Source organism: Calidris pugnax, unplaced genomic scaffold (genome assembly GCF_001431845.1).
Source record: "Calidris pugnax isolate Ruff unplaced genomic scaffold, ASM143184v1 scaffold8, whole genome shotgun sequence".
In the NCBI taxonomy this organism is placed as follows: Eukaryota; Metazoa; Chordata; class Aves; order Charadriiformes; family Scolopacidae; genus Calidris; species Calidris pugnax.
Genome location: NW_015090830.1, coordinates 18,414,491 through 18,430,977, shown reverse-complemented (window position 1 = coordinate 18,430,977; position 16,487 = coordinate 18,414,491). Strand labels below are relative to the sequence as shown.

The following is a 16,487-nucleotide window of genomic DNA, read 5'->3' as shown; positions in this document are numbered from 1 at the left end:
GCACCGCCGCAGTGAGTGGGCGGCCGCGCTCGGTGACGGGGGTGATGGTGGTGGCAGTGGGGACGGGAGGGGTCTGGAGGGGTCTGGGTTCCTTCAGCGGGGGCGGCGGTGGGCGCCCCTGAGGCTGTCCCGCCGTTTGGGGGTAGCCCCAGGGTACGCCGGGGTGAGGGAGATGGCGGTTTAGGAGGGAGCAGCCCCTCGGGTGCGTGGTCTGTCCCTCAGCGGGACACGGGCTGGTTTGAGGTGGGCTGGAGACACGAGTGGCCTTTCCTCGCGGGTGTGGGGGCTCAGCTCTGCAGCGCTGGCCTCCCTTCAGTGTGTGGAGATGGGGATCCCGCCTGCTCCGGCTCCGGTAAGGCAGGTCCGGGCCTCGGCAGGCTGAGATGTTCAGGGTTAATGAGAAGAGGAGGAGGAGGTGAATCTTTATTTATGAGAACCAGTATGAAACTTCCAGGCCATCTTGAGTTTCCTGGCCTGAGGGAGTGAGAGGAGAGTGGTGAGTGAGGGGAGAGTTGTGCCCTGTGAGTGTGCATTAAGACAGGTGAGTGCGTAATCTTGGGAGATAACTGTCACTAGGTGAAACTGAAATTGGCAGCGAAATTGACATCTATTGAAACTTGTAGCCGTGTGGAGGTGTTGAGGCATGAGTGGTCTCTCTTCCTTCTGGATGCTGCCCAAAGCTGAGGTCTTGGAAGTCCGGCAGCAGGTCTCACTGTGACCATTCCTGTCCTGAAACTTGCTGTCCCCACTTGCTCGTTGCGTTGCGGGAGGAGGTTTCACGGGGGTGGGAAGAGGTACCCATGCTGGCGTGGGGCAGCGGCATCCAGGCAGGTCGCTGCTGAAACATCCCAAAAAAGTTGGTGTGGATCATTTTGATTTGAAACCAAATCTCTGTTTGGAACAAAGTGAGGGAATGTATTTCCAGCAAACTGCAGTTCCTGCTTTTTGATATGCCCAGTATAAAGAAGTGAAACAACATATTAGACTTTTGAAGACACTTTTTTTTTTATATTTTAAGGCAGTAAATATTTTAAGGTACAAACATTTATTGTCGACGTTACTGACTTCTTGCTTGCAGCTGAGCAGTCATGTTTCTAAATAAAGACTGGTGTTTGATTAGAGTAATGGATTTGTAGTTAATCTCAAGAATGAATCTACACGGCCCGGAAGCTGAAATTTACAAAAAGACTAAATGAATCCATCTGCAGAAAGCTCACATTGTCTTTTAGGGTATTTGCTGTAAACCTCACTTGGCTCGTGTTAAACTCTCATGGCAATTCCTCTACCAGGCGTTTTAAATTCCTGACAAGAACTTTTTAAAAAAAATATTTAAGGCAGTAAATATTTTAAGGTACAAACATTTATTGTCGACGTTACTGACTTCTTGCTTGCAGCTGAGCAGTCATGTTTCTAAATAATGACTGGTGTTTGATTAGAGTAATGGATTTGTAGTTAATCTCAAGAACTGAATCCAGCTGTCATGGGACCCCGATTACCATCGGCTTTAGCAATACCCAATCACTGCAAAGAAGGTTCTTACAGCAACAATAGGTTCGTTGGTTTGTGGTTGTAAGGTTGATATTTTTTGTTAACTTTTAAAATTTGTATCAGCCTACATTCTCTACTGTGCAGTACTGCCACTTTTGATCCTTGAGAGTAGTACCATGCTCTGTGAACAGTTTTGGTGATTTAAACGATTACTGTAAACAGGTTGGTGAAATTGGGTTGCATGTGTTTTGCATATCTGTGTGGGAGGTCTTTAGTGGGTCATATATTCTAGTTTGTATTTTAATTTGAGAGTAGGCTGTTTAGCATGCAAATGTAAAACTTTTGGTAATGCACGATACTTGTACTGCAGAGATGCAGATGATTTGCTGTTATTCATTCCATTTTGAAATGTAATTCAGACAATAAAATGAAGTTGTTGCTAGTGCTTAAAATTAAACACCAGTAATATAGTAAAAGTGAAAATTTGCTTAAATCATTTAGTACTTGTTCAGATTCTCTAAATTTACACAAATTACTAGATTCTTTCAAGCTATTGTATTTTGTCCTCTATTTGTCCCCTGCTTTAATCCTTCCTTAATCCCGTGTGAAGAGATTACAGGCAATATGTCATTAAGAGTATAAAACAAGCTGTTGTTTACAGTAGGATTTCTCTTTTAAGTTTGGTAGCTAACTATTAGGACAATTTTACGTTTTAGAGCTTCATATAACTGAGAAAATACTATCATATAATCTTTATGATGGGAAAGGCCACTTCAGAGGCTTGCATTAACCAAAAAAGCTAGACTGAGCCCTTGCTTTTCCCCAGGTTGGTACAAAAGAGAAAAGTGCGCTGTAACTTGAAGAAAATAGAGACCACAGAGAAAAAATTGTACACCTGAGCTGGCTTGCCTGTGATGCAAAGCATAAAGTGTGCAAAAGTCTGTTGTAGTAAAATGTGAATCTCTGGACCATTTATATTCTAACTCATCATGTTCTGTAATTCCAGTAAGAGCGAAAAAGCCCCTGAGCCTGATGTCACACCAGGCTCATAAGCACAAGTACTTGGCAGCTTCATTTATTCTAATATCAGTGGACGGTGGTGGTTAGAGTCTTGCAGGATCCAGCACTGTACTTCTTGGTCAGCAAACCTCTGCTACCCTCCAGCATTTCTTAGAGACTACTGTGTGCCATAGCATTGCCATAAAATTGACTGTTTAGTTGTCCACGGAACTCTATCAATTTTTTTATGTACTTCTGCGTAAAGGATAAATTATCTAAAAAGTTGGAGAAGAGCTTAGAGTCAAGTGTGATTATTGCAGTCCTTTTATTCCACTGCATTTGGGTAGTTTTCAGTTGATGATGTCTCACTATAAGAGTTCCCTTGTTTGCCTTTTTTGTTAACTGTAAGTGACCAAGACAACTCTTTCATGAGAATCATTAGTGGAATGGCCTAGCGTGCATGAGTGTGGTGACGAATGTATGTGGTACGTGTGATTGATACATAGATATGGTTGTGCGGATACGTAGTTTTCATACCTGGTTTTGTGCTATTCCATAGAGTAATTTTGACACTTCCATGTGACTATTGCCGAAATGTGCTGACATTTGTGCTTTACTTAAATGTTAAGTGTTTTCATATCCTAAAAATTACAGTATACAGCAGAAAAGGAATAAGGCAATAAAATGTTACACAGCAGACAATGCACAATTGTGTTTGTGATATGTTACATTACATAGGACTTGTGCAGGGGAGAAGCACTTTATGTGACGCTGTTTCAAGTGCGCATGCTGAAATAATAGAATTGGACAAAAGGAGCAACTGTAAAAGTATGCGATTAATTTATACTCCAAAAATTACTTGGAAAGCTGATAGGATTTCGGCACCAAAAATTAGAGAACTTCTAGACACAAACCTCAAGTTTCAACCTTTATCTGGGTCTGTTTATTGCAAATATAGAGGTTTTCATTGTGGTATTTTGGTTCGCTTTTTTAGAGAGCAAAAGGCTGAGCAGGAAATGCATACTAGTTCTCCAGCTTTTCTATGTATGTGTGTATGTAACTCCAGGAGTTCAGGCTAGGTCTGTCTTTGGCAGATATTGCAGAATCCCCTCTGAAAATCATGTCTTAAGCAACGTACAGTGATATTTGTTGAAACAGAGAAACATAGGCATCCAAATCCTGTTATGTTTAACTTCATGTTGTATACAAAAATATACCTATACACAAAATGCATGAACAGTTTATCATTGCTGATGCTTTAGATGCAGATGCTGTGGTTTAAAATGTGTATTAGAATACTTTCAGGAAGTTTTTTGCTATGTTTTTTTAATACATATGTATGTATATATAAAACTAACAATAGATAACTTGCAAGATATGTATGTGGTATGTACCTTAGATTGGCGTAAACACTTGATCATCTGCTTATTACTTGAGCCACCAAATAGTCTTGAAGAAATGGCATTATTCAAGGTATTAACGATTAGACTGCATGCAGGTACTTTGGGGAATAAAATATAAAGCTGAATTCTGAGAAAAACAATAGGTTAAAATATATGAAAGTACAACTTAAAATCCAATCATAATTTGAATCGTCTATGATTGTTACTTTTTGTTAAATCTGTTTTTTAGCTTTGTTACAGAATACATTATTAACCCGTGATTTTATTTTACTGTAGCTGTGGATTTTGGGGAGGATGGATAACAACTTCTTTGTATTCTTCAATGCCAAACTGGCAGATTTCTGGTGCAAAGATTATAAATTGAGATGTCCACTAGGTCACTTGTTACTGGCATCTTGACAGCTGATGAAAGATTCCTCCCTGGTAACAGAAGCAACAGGGAGTAATGAGGTGCACATTATGCCTTCTCCAAGGAACCTTTCAAGTAATACCAGTTTAGAAACATCAGTGTATTGTCCAAGCAGATGTTTCCTTTACACAGCAGACTAGTCTACTTGAGGATGATGTGCTCTAAAGAGGTGGATTTTATTGCTGAATTTTGCCAGGCAAAATGTAAATCTCAGGCCTAAGCCTTGTTACCAGCTGAATTTCAGCTCCTTAATCTGTTTGGACAGCCTTACCAGCCTGTAGCTAATTATGGCATAAGGATAAGGACTACAGAGCTGCATGCTGAATCCTGCATCTCTTACAGAGGTAGGTTGACAGTGATCAAATCAAATAAAGTTGATTTGAGCTTTATTTTGTGTTTTCAGACAGCAGAGGCAAAAGGTAGAGATAATGCCAGAATTCAGTTCCCAGTCAGTGGTTTGTGTCTAAGCATTTGGGTTATGGTGAGCAAATGGTCCAGTGATTTGTTGTTGCTTGCATAAATAAGTGGATGACTGTTGTGAGTTTGCACAAGTGCCTTAACATCAGTTTTTAGGAGTGCATCTAGTAGGCAGGCGGTGCTAAGGTTAGAATTAGGATTTCTGCATAGGACCTATGGAACTGGCCTTCATTTGAAGTGTTGGTGATGGATAGGCTTGTGTATAATGAAAGCTTGGGTTCTGATTCAAGTTCAGATCGGAATTCACACTAAGATTTACACATATTCAAAGGTGAAGATTCAATGTTGTTTAATGTGAATTTTTTTCCAAATGACAACTCAAATCTAGTCTTCCGTACCAACTCACGCAAGCTCTCTGTGGGACTTGTAAAACTGAACAATAAGTTTAACTCTTCAGCCATTACTGTGGCTTTAATGTAAGAATTCTGTGAACTTCAGAGCAAGACATTTATAATTTCAATTCACCTTGGTGAAGAATGCAGTGTTTAGCTCGCTTCTTCACCTCCCTTCCTCACTTAACTTTAAGCATAGTGAGCCTGCTTACACTTCCAATCCAAAACACACCATTCAGTCCCTAGGTTTGCCCTAGCACTGTGCAAAATTTGGGTTCTTCTGTCTGTTTTCCCAAACTTCATCTCTGCCTTTGTTACAGATTACGAACCTGCTGCTGTCTGCAAATTAAGAATGAAGAGTTCCATCAGAGGACACCAGCCTTAAACACATTCTGGTCCTAAGGAATTACAATGGTAATCTTCACTCTCCGGTCCTGCTTGCTCTAACCCTAATCCTACACTACACACCTTCTGTGGTTTGCAGGATTTAAAGGAACTAGTTGTATCAAAGCATTCTATTTAAAGAACACATACAGATCTTGGGATTGTTACTGTTAGATACAAATAGTAGAGTGTTTCCTAAAATACTGTAAAATTACATATTTCCCTATTTTATTTTTTTTTAAAGGATCTATTTGAGAATGACCATGTTGTTCTGTCTCTTAATCTTTATATCTGGATCTCAGAGCAGCTGCAATTTAGAGGAGACTAGTGAATATCCTGCTCTGTTATGAGAAGACATTCATCAACATAAAACAGTCTGGAAGAAGATTTCTCAAAGAAAATCAAAGGGCATAGAATCCTTTAATGAAACAGAAGACATTTAGAATTTCGTAAGCTTTTGGCTCTCCAGGTCTTTAAAAAAAATGAACCGTTACACAATCATGAAACAACTAGGTGATGGCACCTATGGCAGCGTGTTGATGGGGAAGAGCAACGAGTCAGGAGAACTTGTGGCTATCAAAAGGTACGTAACATCTAAATTCAGTAAAGGTACTTGCAGGAGCTTAGATTTTCACTTTTAACTTTATTGTTGTCTGCTATCTGTGTTAGAATAAAAAGAACAGGGACATTTTTTTCCAAGGAAATTAACAAAATTCACTTTTTTAAATTAAGATGATTAACAAGGTGATTGTGGATCAGACTTCAGCTAATAGATCAATAGTGAGACATCAGTTTGTCTAAGTCACTGATTTATCTTGGTTTATAAAATTGCATGCCGTTTTTGTTCAGTTCGAACATATTTCCTTCTAAAAATGTTGTTAGGCTAACATCAAAGGAAAAGCAAAACTGAATGTAGACTTGATTAATTAGGGAGTTTGTTTATCTATATAAATTGTAAGAATACCCATCTTAAATGGGTAGATTTGAAATACCTTCCTGCCTCCCCAGATCTTTATAGGTACTGCATTAAGTTTCAGATATTGCTACAATGATAAATGCCAGGTAACAATCTGATCCAGTAAATGAAGGCTGTCTCCTTGGAGCTAATAAAGTTGTGTTGTGCATAATCATTAGTGTTGTCATACTTGCCTGAAAAGATTATTAGAAAACAACAAAAATTGTACTAGAGGAGTGGGGAAGTTCCCCTTGTATTTGTACAGAATTGCAAGCAGGATGTAAAGTCTAAGTAGAAATACCAGAGATTGTATGTTGTTGAGATATTTTTTTTTTTTTCTCCATTTATGGATTTACTGCAGAAAGATAATTGTAATGTAATTGACTGACTTTTCTTTCAAGAATTTCTGAGAATTTCAGACTTCTCCATATACTGCTAGTACTGTTACATAAACTTATTAATATTAATCTAAGCTAAAAAAAAAAAAACCCTGCAATTGATTATTTTCATCCTTTTTAGGTAAAGGAACATTTTGTGGGAAGTGTTTTTCATTCTCATGATTTCAGGATTTGGAATTCTTTTGTGTGATTTTTTTAAGTTTGAGATTTGAGAGAGAGATTATTTGAGATTATTAAAGTTTGAGATTATTAAGCTAAAAAAAAAAAAAACCTGCAATTGATTATTTTCATCCTTTTTAGGTAAAGGAACATTTTGTGGGAAGTGTTTTTCATTCTCATGATTTCAGGATTTGGAATTCTTTTGTGTGATTTTTTTAAGTTTGAGATTTGAGAGAGAGATTATTTGAGATTATTAAAGTTTGAGATTATTAAAATAAACATTTCATTTATTTTTAAATTAAAATCTTGGGTTTAAGTATCTTCACTCTAGGTGCTAGAACTTTACAGAAACACGGCAAATAACATGACATTTATAACCCTGTCCCAAGATCTGAGCAACACTGAATATCTGTGTTTGTATCTATGCAAGACTTAGAAATAAATGTATTATACTGATATATAAAACGATTGGTTTAGAGACTATTATATGTATGTATGAGTATTGCTTGACAAAATGAAACCATTTTATGTGGTATTTAATACCTTGGAACAGGATTGTTAAAATGACTGATCAAGTCAGATGCTTAATTATAATGTTAAGCAGCCAAGACACTTTTCAGATTTCAAAAATATAATTTTCTTGTTTTCCTAGAATGTGCAACTTAAGCACAAAGAGGTGATTTTTCTGGTTTGAAATATCTATGTTTTATGTGCAGTGTCACTGTTGCTTTCCTTCTTATTGAGAGCACGATTCAAATGATACAAAGCGATTTTGTCCCTGATGTTTTTATAAATACTTCTGGTGTATCGTGGTATCTCTGGCTAACTATGCCTGTAAAATATGCTTGTAGTGATTAATTATCAAACACTTAAATTTCTAGCAATTCTGAGAGTTGAGTTTGTTTTTAATTATGTTGCTGATGGGTATTCTAGAATGTTTTAAATTGAGTTAAAAATACAGCTTATGCTACACTTGGAAAGTAACATGTTTAGGTTTTTTGTTCTAGGAGCGTTTTCTCCTGTTCACTGAAAATACTTTATCTTGAACTTGTATTTCAGAATGAAAAGAAAGTTCTATTCATGGGATGAATGTATGAATTTGAGAGAAGTCAAGGTAAAGTGGTGAACATACCACATGTAAAAACAGGTGTCTGCAAAGCCCAAGCATAAGGTCAAACTCTGTGTACTCTTTAAATGGGGGTGACAGTTTCCGCAAAACCACGGGCTGCAGGCACTCCTGGAGCTCCTGCCACTTTGTGGAATATCCTGCTATTCTCAAGTAGTGGCTGTGGCTCATAGCCAAGCCTCTTGTCTTTGAGAGAAGATAAGAGAAGTTGATTTTGTGTGTATGTGTGCTTTTCTGTTTTACCATCCTAGTCTTTCATTTTACTGCAGATTTCTAGGTGTATATCCAGTCCTTATATCTTGTATTTGCGGCATTTGTAGAAAGCACTGGGAGTTTTGGCAAGCCAAATGATAGAATAACGCTTGAAATCCTGGGCTTAAATTCCAGCTCAACCTGTGTTTGGGGCATCTGATTTTCTATATATACAAAACTCCCTAATAAAGGAGTTGGGTATTCATAAATTAGGTTTAATTTTCTGGAGATTGCACGTAAGCAGTATCTCCAAAAAGAACACCTGTAAGAGAGTCCTTGTTCATGAAGGTTTCATAACAAAAAAATTGCTGGGTTTTTTTATACAGTTCCGTGAGCAAGAGCTATTACAGCTTTGGAGCTGTCTTTCATTGTAGGGAATCAGGTCTGTGTGTTAATCTTCACCCCACCTATGATGTAATCCCTAGAAATAGAAGTTTTAAACTACTATTAATATTGTTGCTTTTATTTTGAAATGCTATTTTGTTGTTTTTGAAACAGATTACAGACTGTCAAGCGGACATGTTTTGTAAATTCTGTGCTAGAAATTTTTACGTGTTAAAAAATTAGTTCTAAAGTCACTGTTGATTTCACTAGCCATATTTTGCTCTATTACAGTCTCTGAAGAAGCTAAATCATGCCAATGTAATAAAATTGAAAGAAGTCATACGAGAAAATGACCACCTTTACTTTGTATTTGAATACATGAAGGAAAATCTCTATCAGTTAATGAAGGACAGGTACGTCTTTTTCACAGAACAAAGAGGGTGCTGTCATGCTTTATTTAATGATTCTTATGCTATCTTGAAGAACACGTTGGAATTTCTGGTTTTGGCTCTTCTTGCAGCCCCACTGATGTGAACAGGAGTTGCTGCACCTGCTTATCTGAGGGTAGAATTCTGCATTACAATATTTCATATTGTAATGCTTTTGGAAATAACAGGTTTTTTTCAACTGTTAACATGATAGTTTGCATGTCTTTGGTGTGTAGAGCCATGAGAGAAATTCCAAATACTCTTTTTTTTCTTTATTAGACTTCACTTTAATGTATGAAGGATTGGATAAACACTGTTTGTTCTGCTTTTGCTCGTGGATTTGGCTTAAGGTGGGGATGGTCATCTGCATGTACATGCATGCATGCTCATAAGAAATACCTGTCTATGGACTGTGTGATGTTGCAGTCATGGACAAACAGTACGTAGCAAGACTTGCAAGGTGGACTTTGCCATAGGACCTGCCTTTTTGGTAACGTTTGCCTTTGCTGAATGCTTTTGCCTTAAATGTGCATTTCCTTAAGACATTGTCATGCACCTTTATTTCCTGATGTGCAAAGTTGTGCATCCTGAGAGAGCTGCTGGTGGTATTAGCACAACATTACCCTACAGCAGAAAAGTGCTGCTCTCAATCAGGGTTCCCTTAAGGGTACCACCGGGTAGCACACCTACCTCAGTGCTGCACTGTGCAGTCTCTTCCTTGCTACATTACTGTCCATTCCATGTTGAAGCACACCACTGGCCAACCAACTTCTACAGAAGAGACAGGATCATGGACCTCTCTGCATCTCTTGAAGTGAGTGAAATCAAGGCCTGGCAGCAAGCGAGTTTTGAGATGAGAACTAGTTGCCTCTGTGAGCAAAACTTGATGGGTCTGTTTTTGTCTGTTCATGATGTGTTATGCAAAATGAAGAAACGCCTATATTCTGAAAATACATTATTTTTTTAAGTATGTGAAGTTGTTAATCTGTTTCTTCACAGAAACAAGTTGTTCCCTGAGTCAGTCATCAGAAATATGATGTATCAGATATTACAAGGGCTAGCTTTTATCCATAAACACGGTAGGTTTCATACTAGAGTTTAACTGTGTAGCACGTTTTTTTAGAAAATAAGATAATGCATAGCAATAACATGAATAGAAATACTTAGAAAAGGCTATTAATTATCTCTTATAAAAATTATTCTTGTCTGTTTCAAGTAGGAGTGTTTTTAAACCATATCTGAAGTTACACACTGTTTTTCTATAATCAGATTTTTTTCTCTCTTTTTGAAATAATTGGTTATTGTTCATACACTGTTCAGTACATTTATTCCACCTTATTTGCCAGATGAGTAAACAAACTAAATAAACTTGTATGCTGTGTTATACCATGCATTTCTGTTCCTCAAAAATTTTTTTTAAAGGAGCATTGATAATTTATAGATGGCAATTTTTCCTGTCTTGAGATACTATAAGATACTACATCTAAAAAATACTAAAATACCTTGCTCATTAGGAGAATCAAACAGTCTCCTTATCAAATACAACCTGGATGTAAATTTTTTAAGAGACAGGACTTTTCTAGGAATGACAAGCACAGTCGAGGTGCTGTATGCTCACCACAACAACAAAAAGTTTCACAGCATTCACAGAATTCTAATGCTCATGATTAATATGGGTCTCCAAACTGCATTCTGAAATTAAGCTCCTTTGCATTTAAAAAGGTAGTAATTTGCTCTCTTGCTCAACTCTTCTATTTAGTACTTGTCTTTCACATCACATTGGTTTCCTTAAAACTTTCCAAAGACAATAAGCTGAGAATGATAGAAGAAACAATACTCCCAGTGATGTCTGATTGGCTTTTGTGTACCGTGGTGAGGCCTGTTTATGAATTCAAATAAATAATTAGTTCTGTTAGTATTACCCAGAAATTGCCATTTCTGTGTCTTTCTGATCAAGATAATGTACTGTCCTTTGATTATTAGCATCATCTTTTCCTTCCTTATTTCTACATGAAATAAATGAGAAAATTAGAATCTAAGAAAAACTGCCATTTCTAAGTTACATTATTAATATTTTGGTTTGTCCATAAGTGTTTAGGAATGATGGATATAATAAATTTGAACACTTATATTTCACTGTAATAATTTCAGTTTCTTACAGTGGTTGTCATTTTTTGCATGCAGAAACCAAGTGCTTTTTTGTAGCAAGTGAATTTCAATCAAGTTGATTTACATTAAAACAAACTGTGCTTACTAATTAAACAGCAGAATTTATGTGCTTTGCAACTTACCTGCTCTCCAGGTGTACAGGTGCTCAAGCCATCAGCAAGCATTAAAGAAACTTCATGTGCCTGCATTATCAATATTAGCATTCCTGAGCAGAATTTTGATGTCTTACATATCTGTGTCTGCAAATTGTCACAAGGAAAAATAAACTAGTTTAAAATCTTTCAAGGAATTTTATAAATCCAGTAAATGTCAGATGCTCAGTTTTCCATTATCCAAAACTGACAAAGGAGTTGTAGTTTTTGTAAAAGATTTAACTCTGCAATTTGTTTGTATTTGACATTGCTGCAGTAGCAAATTCATTTTCCTTAGTGTGTTAAAGGCATTTGTTAATTTAAGAACCTTTGGTGCAATAATCACTGGAAGGAAAATGTGTGTGCTTAGTGAGGGAGGGTTATGATTGTATTATGCTGAAATTAAAAAAAAAAAAAAGAAAGGAAAAAAGAAAAGAAAAAAGCTTTATTCTGCTAAAACATCCCAAAGTAAATTTTGGATTACTCTGTTAGAGGTTGCTGATTAAGAAATGATTACAAAATAATTCACTTATTTTTTGTCTGGTCTTCTATAGGATTTTTCCATAGAGATATGAAGCCTGAAAACCTTCTCTGTATTGGACCAGAACTTGTGAAAATAGCAGATTTTGGGTTGGCTCGAGAACTAAGATCTCAGCCACCTTATACAGATTATGTTTCTACCAGGTGGTAAGTATATCAAGAAGTTGATACATTATCTTAATTACCTTTCTCTTACCATTTTAATTTATCTATTATTTCTTTCCATCCTCATAGGTACCGGGCTCCTGAAGTTTTGCTAAGGTCGTCTATTTATAGCTCACCTATTGATATGTGGGCAGTTGGCAGCATAATGGCTGAATTATATACACTAAGGCCTCTTTTTCCAGGCACAAGTGAAGTAGATGAAATCTTCAAAATTTGCCAAGTATTAGGGACTCCAAAGAAGGTAAGACTTAGAAAAACCCACACAACTTTAAAAACAAAAACCCACACAACTTTTTTTAAAAAAAAAAACCTAAATAAAATTATTATAAAACATTGAATATTATCTCTCTTTCGGAACATACATACAAAATATTGTTTTAGTAAGTTTCTTGCAGACTTAAGGTTTTCTCAACTATATTTCTTTTAAGCTTCTATTATGACATGTAATGCTAGTCTTTTGTTGTGTATTAGCATCTGTTGTATATCATACCATTATATGTAGCCTTGCTGTCCTCTGATGAAAGCCATATAAAATTGTTTAATTCAGTTATTTAAAGCTATGCATATTGGAAAGAGAATCAGAAGTCTCCTAGTATTTCATTGTCACAGCCAATTTGCTTTCCTTTCCTGAAAGTGTAATTCTTCTAGACTAGCACCCAGAATTTGGAGGTTGGAGAAAATACCATAAATAAGTAAAATTATTCTTTTCTTATTTTTAAAGCGTGAAGGAAACATTTGAGCTCAAACACAGACCCCTCAAAAATATTATTAGCAATAAAAAGTAATGGAGGAAAAATGTGCAGTGTCTTAGAGAGGAAACAATTATTTTCAGTTGGTTTCTGGAGGCTAAACACTGTTTTTAAAATTACAAAAAAGATTTCAATAGCACATATAAAAATGTATGCAATTATATGTACTTCAGTCAAAAAGTTGTTTTAGGAAATTGATATATGAACACGCAAGAAAAGAATAAGCTTACCTTCAAAATTATGAATAAACTGAAAAAAAGACCATGTAATATAAATATTTTTTGGAGAATAAGGTAAGAGACGGCAGGTATATATCAGTACTGTGTGGGCACAAACATAACTTGGTGAAATAACTGACCACAGTTTCCAGATCTGGAAAATCTAAGGATGGGAGAGAAAAACATCAATTTCATTAGTGTTCTACTGATATAAAATAGAGCATAATTCTTGTCCAGTAAATGGGCTGTTATCGGTAGACAAATGAGGAACAGAAAACTTAGAACAGAAATAGATTAAGCTTAGCTGGGAACGTGCATCCAAGAGAACATACTGAGAAACAGGTGGAAACTTATGACAGCAGAGAGTAAAAGGTCATAGGTGGAGAGCTATAGATATGTTGTGGATGTGAAAATTGAGTCTAGAGGACTAAGTGAAAATTGCTATGATGTGTAAACCAGTGCTTGCTGTGACAATTGTGCCACAATCAGAAATAATGTGTAATATGAGCAGTATTTTAAGACTTGAGTTTTCAAACACAGATGTTAAGCTGCTTAAGCAGCTCACAAGTCTAGGATAGTAAGAACAACGTATGATGGATAGTAAGAATATCTGTGAAAGAGCAACATACTAGCTTCTGGAACATTTTCAGTGTATAGCATAAACAAGTTTTGGAAGTACAGGGAGATCAGAGGGAGGTTTTCACTGTGTGTAGTAGCAGAGCAGTGCTGAGTTGACTGCTGTGGTTTTTCTCTAACCTTGTTAGTAGTTGAATAGAAACAGATCATGGCTGGTTACACTCTGACATTCCCTAACTGGCAAGCTTGGGAATGCAGGGAGGGTTTCCAGCTGAGTATTTCAGGGCAAACTGTGGCCTCTTCTGAAGACCCTGAGGGCTAGAGACACTGTGAAGTCAGCCCTCCAGGATGAGGAAGTTCTTTTGTGCCCCTGTCATCTGCTAGGCAGACTTGGGAATTTTATCTCCTTATGACAATGCTAAGGCATTCCTCAGGGAGATCACTGTGTAAGAAGAGTACTTAAATATTATGACAGGAATTATCGCAACAAATGATGCATTTGTTACAAGTGAAGTACTGTTCTGCATTATGAAAAACGTAAGCAGTTATTTTAATAGTCTGATTTTGCAGATAGTTTTACAATATATTTTTTTTCAGACATACATTTTAATTTATTCCATTATCCTGCAATAAGGAATTGCAGGAATTATGCCCAGAAGCTTTCTTGATTCCAATTTGCCTTCCTTTGTTTCAGTTCATAATAGCATACTAACAACTTCTGTGAGTTTGGTTTTTTTTTTAAATAGTGACAGGCAACTATTTTGCTTTATTTTATAAATGAAGTTGCTTTATTTATAAAATGTTGCTTTATTTATTTCATAAATAAAGCAGTAAGTTGCACCATTCAATTACTGGCAGTGATGGTACACTTTGTAGTATGCCAATTTAATGAAAAATCCGATGACGATCTGAAAAGGAGAGAGTAATGAAATGCATTTTCATTAGTTGAAGGTTAGCAATGGCATTGTTAACTTTTATTATAAATTGGAATGTATTTTTCATTTTAGTACTTGTACTATTTTCACCCTATCCCTGCACTTCACCAGTTCAACATGCAGCTCTTGCTACTTTGTTCTAAATCCTTCCTTTATCACCATCTCTCTCAGACAGAAAGTCACTCCAATAAAGGAGGGAGACGGAGAGCAGGAGGAAAGAGTCTGTCTCCGTTAATTTAAATGAACAAATAATTCTCTGAGGTGGAATAGGAAGTCACTTGAAGTCTTGAGACTTATTTTAACCAAACTTGGTTTATAATTATATTTGAGTTCTCTGATGACCATAGACTGTTAACAGAGCTAAAACTCTAATGAAATTCAACAAGGGCAAGTGTAGAGTGCTGCAGCTGGAGAGGAATTACCCCATACACCAGTACAGGTTAGGGGCTGACCTGATGGAGAGCAGCTCTGTAGAGAGAGGCCTGGGAGTCCTGGTGGACAAGAAGTTGACCATGAGCCAGCAGTGTGCCCTTGTGGCCAAGATGGCCAGTGGTCTTCTGGGGAACATTAAAAAGAGTGTGGCCAGCAAGTTGAAGGAGGTCATCTTTCCCCTCTACTCTGCCTGGTGAGGCCACATCTGGAGTATTGTGTCCAGTTCTGGGCCCCCCAGTTCAAAGATAAGGAACTACTGGAAACAGTCCAGCAGAGGGCTACAAAGGTGATAAGGGAATGGAGTGCCTTTCTTATGAGGAAAGGCTGAGACCTGGGTCTACTTATTAGCATGGAGAAAAGAAGACTGAGAGGGGATCTTATCAATGCTTATCAATACCTAGAGGACGAGTGTCAAGAGAATGAGGTCAGACTCTTCTCGGTGGTGCCACTGTCTGACAAGGGACAACAGGCATGAGCTGGAACACAGGCAATTCCACCTCAACATGAGGAAAAACTTCTTTACTTTGAGGTTGAGTGAGAGGGGATCTTATCAATGCTTATCAATACCTAGAGGACGAGTGTCAAGAGAATGAGGTCAGACTCTTCTCGGTGGTGCCACTGTCTGACAAGGGACAACAGGCATGAGCTGGAACACAGGCAATTCCACCTCAACATGAGGAAAAACTTCTTTACTTTGAGGTTGAGAGAGCACTGGAACAGGCTGCCCAAAGAGGATGTGGAGTCTCCTTCTCTGAAGATATTCCAAATCTCCCTGGATGTGTTCCTGTCCAGCCTGCTCTAGGTGACCCTGCTTTGGCAGGGGGGTTCGACTAGACCTTCCAACCCCTACCATTCTGTGATCCTGTGGAAATAGGAATGCCTGTTTTCCACTATATAGGAAGGAGCTACATAAACTAAGCGTGACTCAAGCTGCATAAAATTAAATTTGATCTAATAGAACAAAGATATGTAGTCTCTGTTCTTTTTTTGGTGCTTATTTTTCTTTCCTTTGAAACAGAGTGAGTGGCCAGAAGGATACCACCTTGCTTCTGCCATGAATTTCCGTTTCCCACAATGTGTCCCTATAAGCCTAAAAACTCTCATCCCAAACGCAAGCAATGAAGCAATACAGCTTATGAGTGATATGCTGAACTGGAATCCAAAGAAGAGACCTACAGCAAGTCAGGTCTGAGCACCTGAATGATTAAGTATAAAACCAAATTTTCTTGCATTCTTAAAAAAATGTAGATAAAGAAAGCAATTGATTGTGATAATACTGATGGCCAGAGAAACGTCTCTTCATTTTGAACACTTTGGTGGGAATAAGACTGAGTAGTGAGGAGAGAAAGTTCTACACATGGCTCAGCAGACATCATAAACTTTTTAGTTATTTCTGCGATGTTGTCTTCTGTATTTGCATATTCTAAATCTTTCTCTG

The 16,487-nt window shown here is 37.3% G+C and overlaps 1 protein-coding gene across 4 annotated transcripts in view; it reads left to right on the top strand.

Moving 5' to 3' along the window:
* The window catches only part of MAK (male germ cell-associated kinase), a 35,589-nt gene that overhangs the window by 3,287 nt on the left and 15,815 nt on the right, over nucleotides 1-16,487 (top strand). For 2 of the 4 annotated variants that reach the window (XM_014940989.1, XM_014940986.1), the window contains exons 2-9: nucleotides 5,429-5,522; nucleotides 5,737-6,075; nucleotides 8,064-8,118; nucleotides 8,998-9,119; nucleotides 10,134-10,213; nucleotides 11,989-12,121; nucleotides 12,209-12,380; nucleotides 16,068-16,235. In XM_014940989.1, the coding sequence (XP_014796475.1) occupies nucleotides 5,975-6,075; nucleotides 8,064-8,118; nucleotides 8,998-9,119; nucleotides 10,134-10,213; nucleotides 11,989-12,121; nucleotides 12,209-12,380; nucleotides 16,068-16,235 (831 nt within the window). In that variant the 5' untranslated portion in view covers nucleotides 5,429-5,522; nucleotides 5,737-5,974. Of the gene's footprint in view, nucleotides 1-5,184; nucleotides 5,523-5,736; nucleotides 6,076-8,063; nucleotides 8,119-8,997; nucleotides 9,120-10,133; nucleotides 10,214-11,988; nucleotides 12,122-12,208; nucleotides 12,381-16,067; nucleotides 16,236-16,487 lie in introns of those variants that run through there. The other 2 variants (XM_014940988.1, XM_014940987.1) reach the window with 2 other exon arrangements.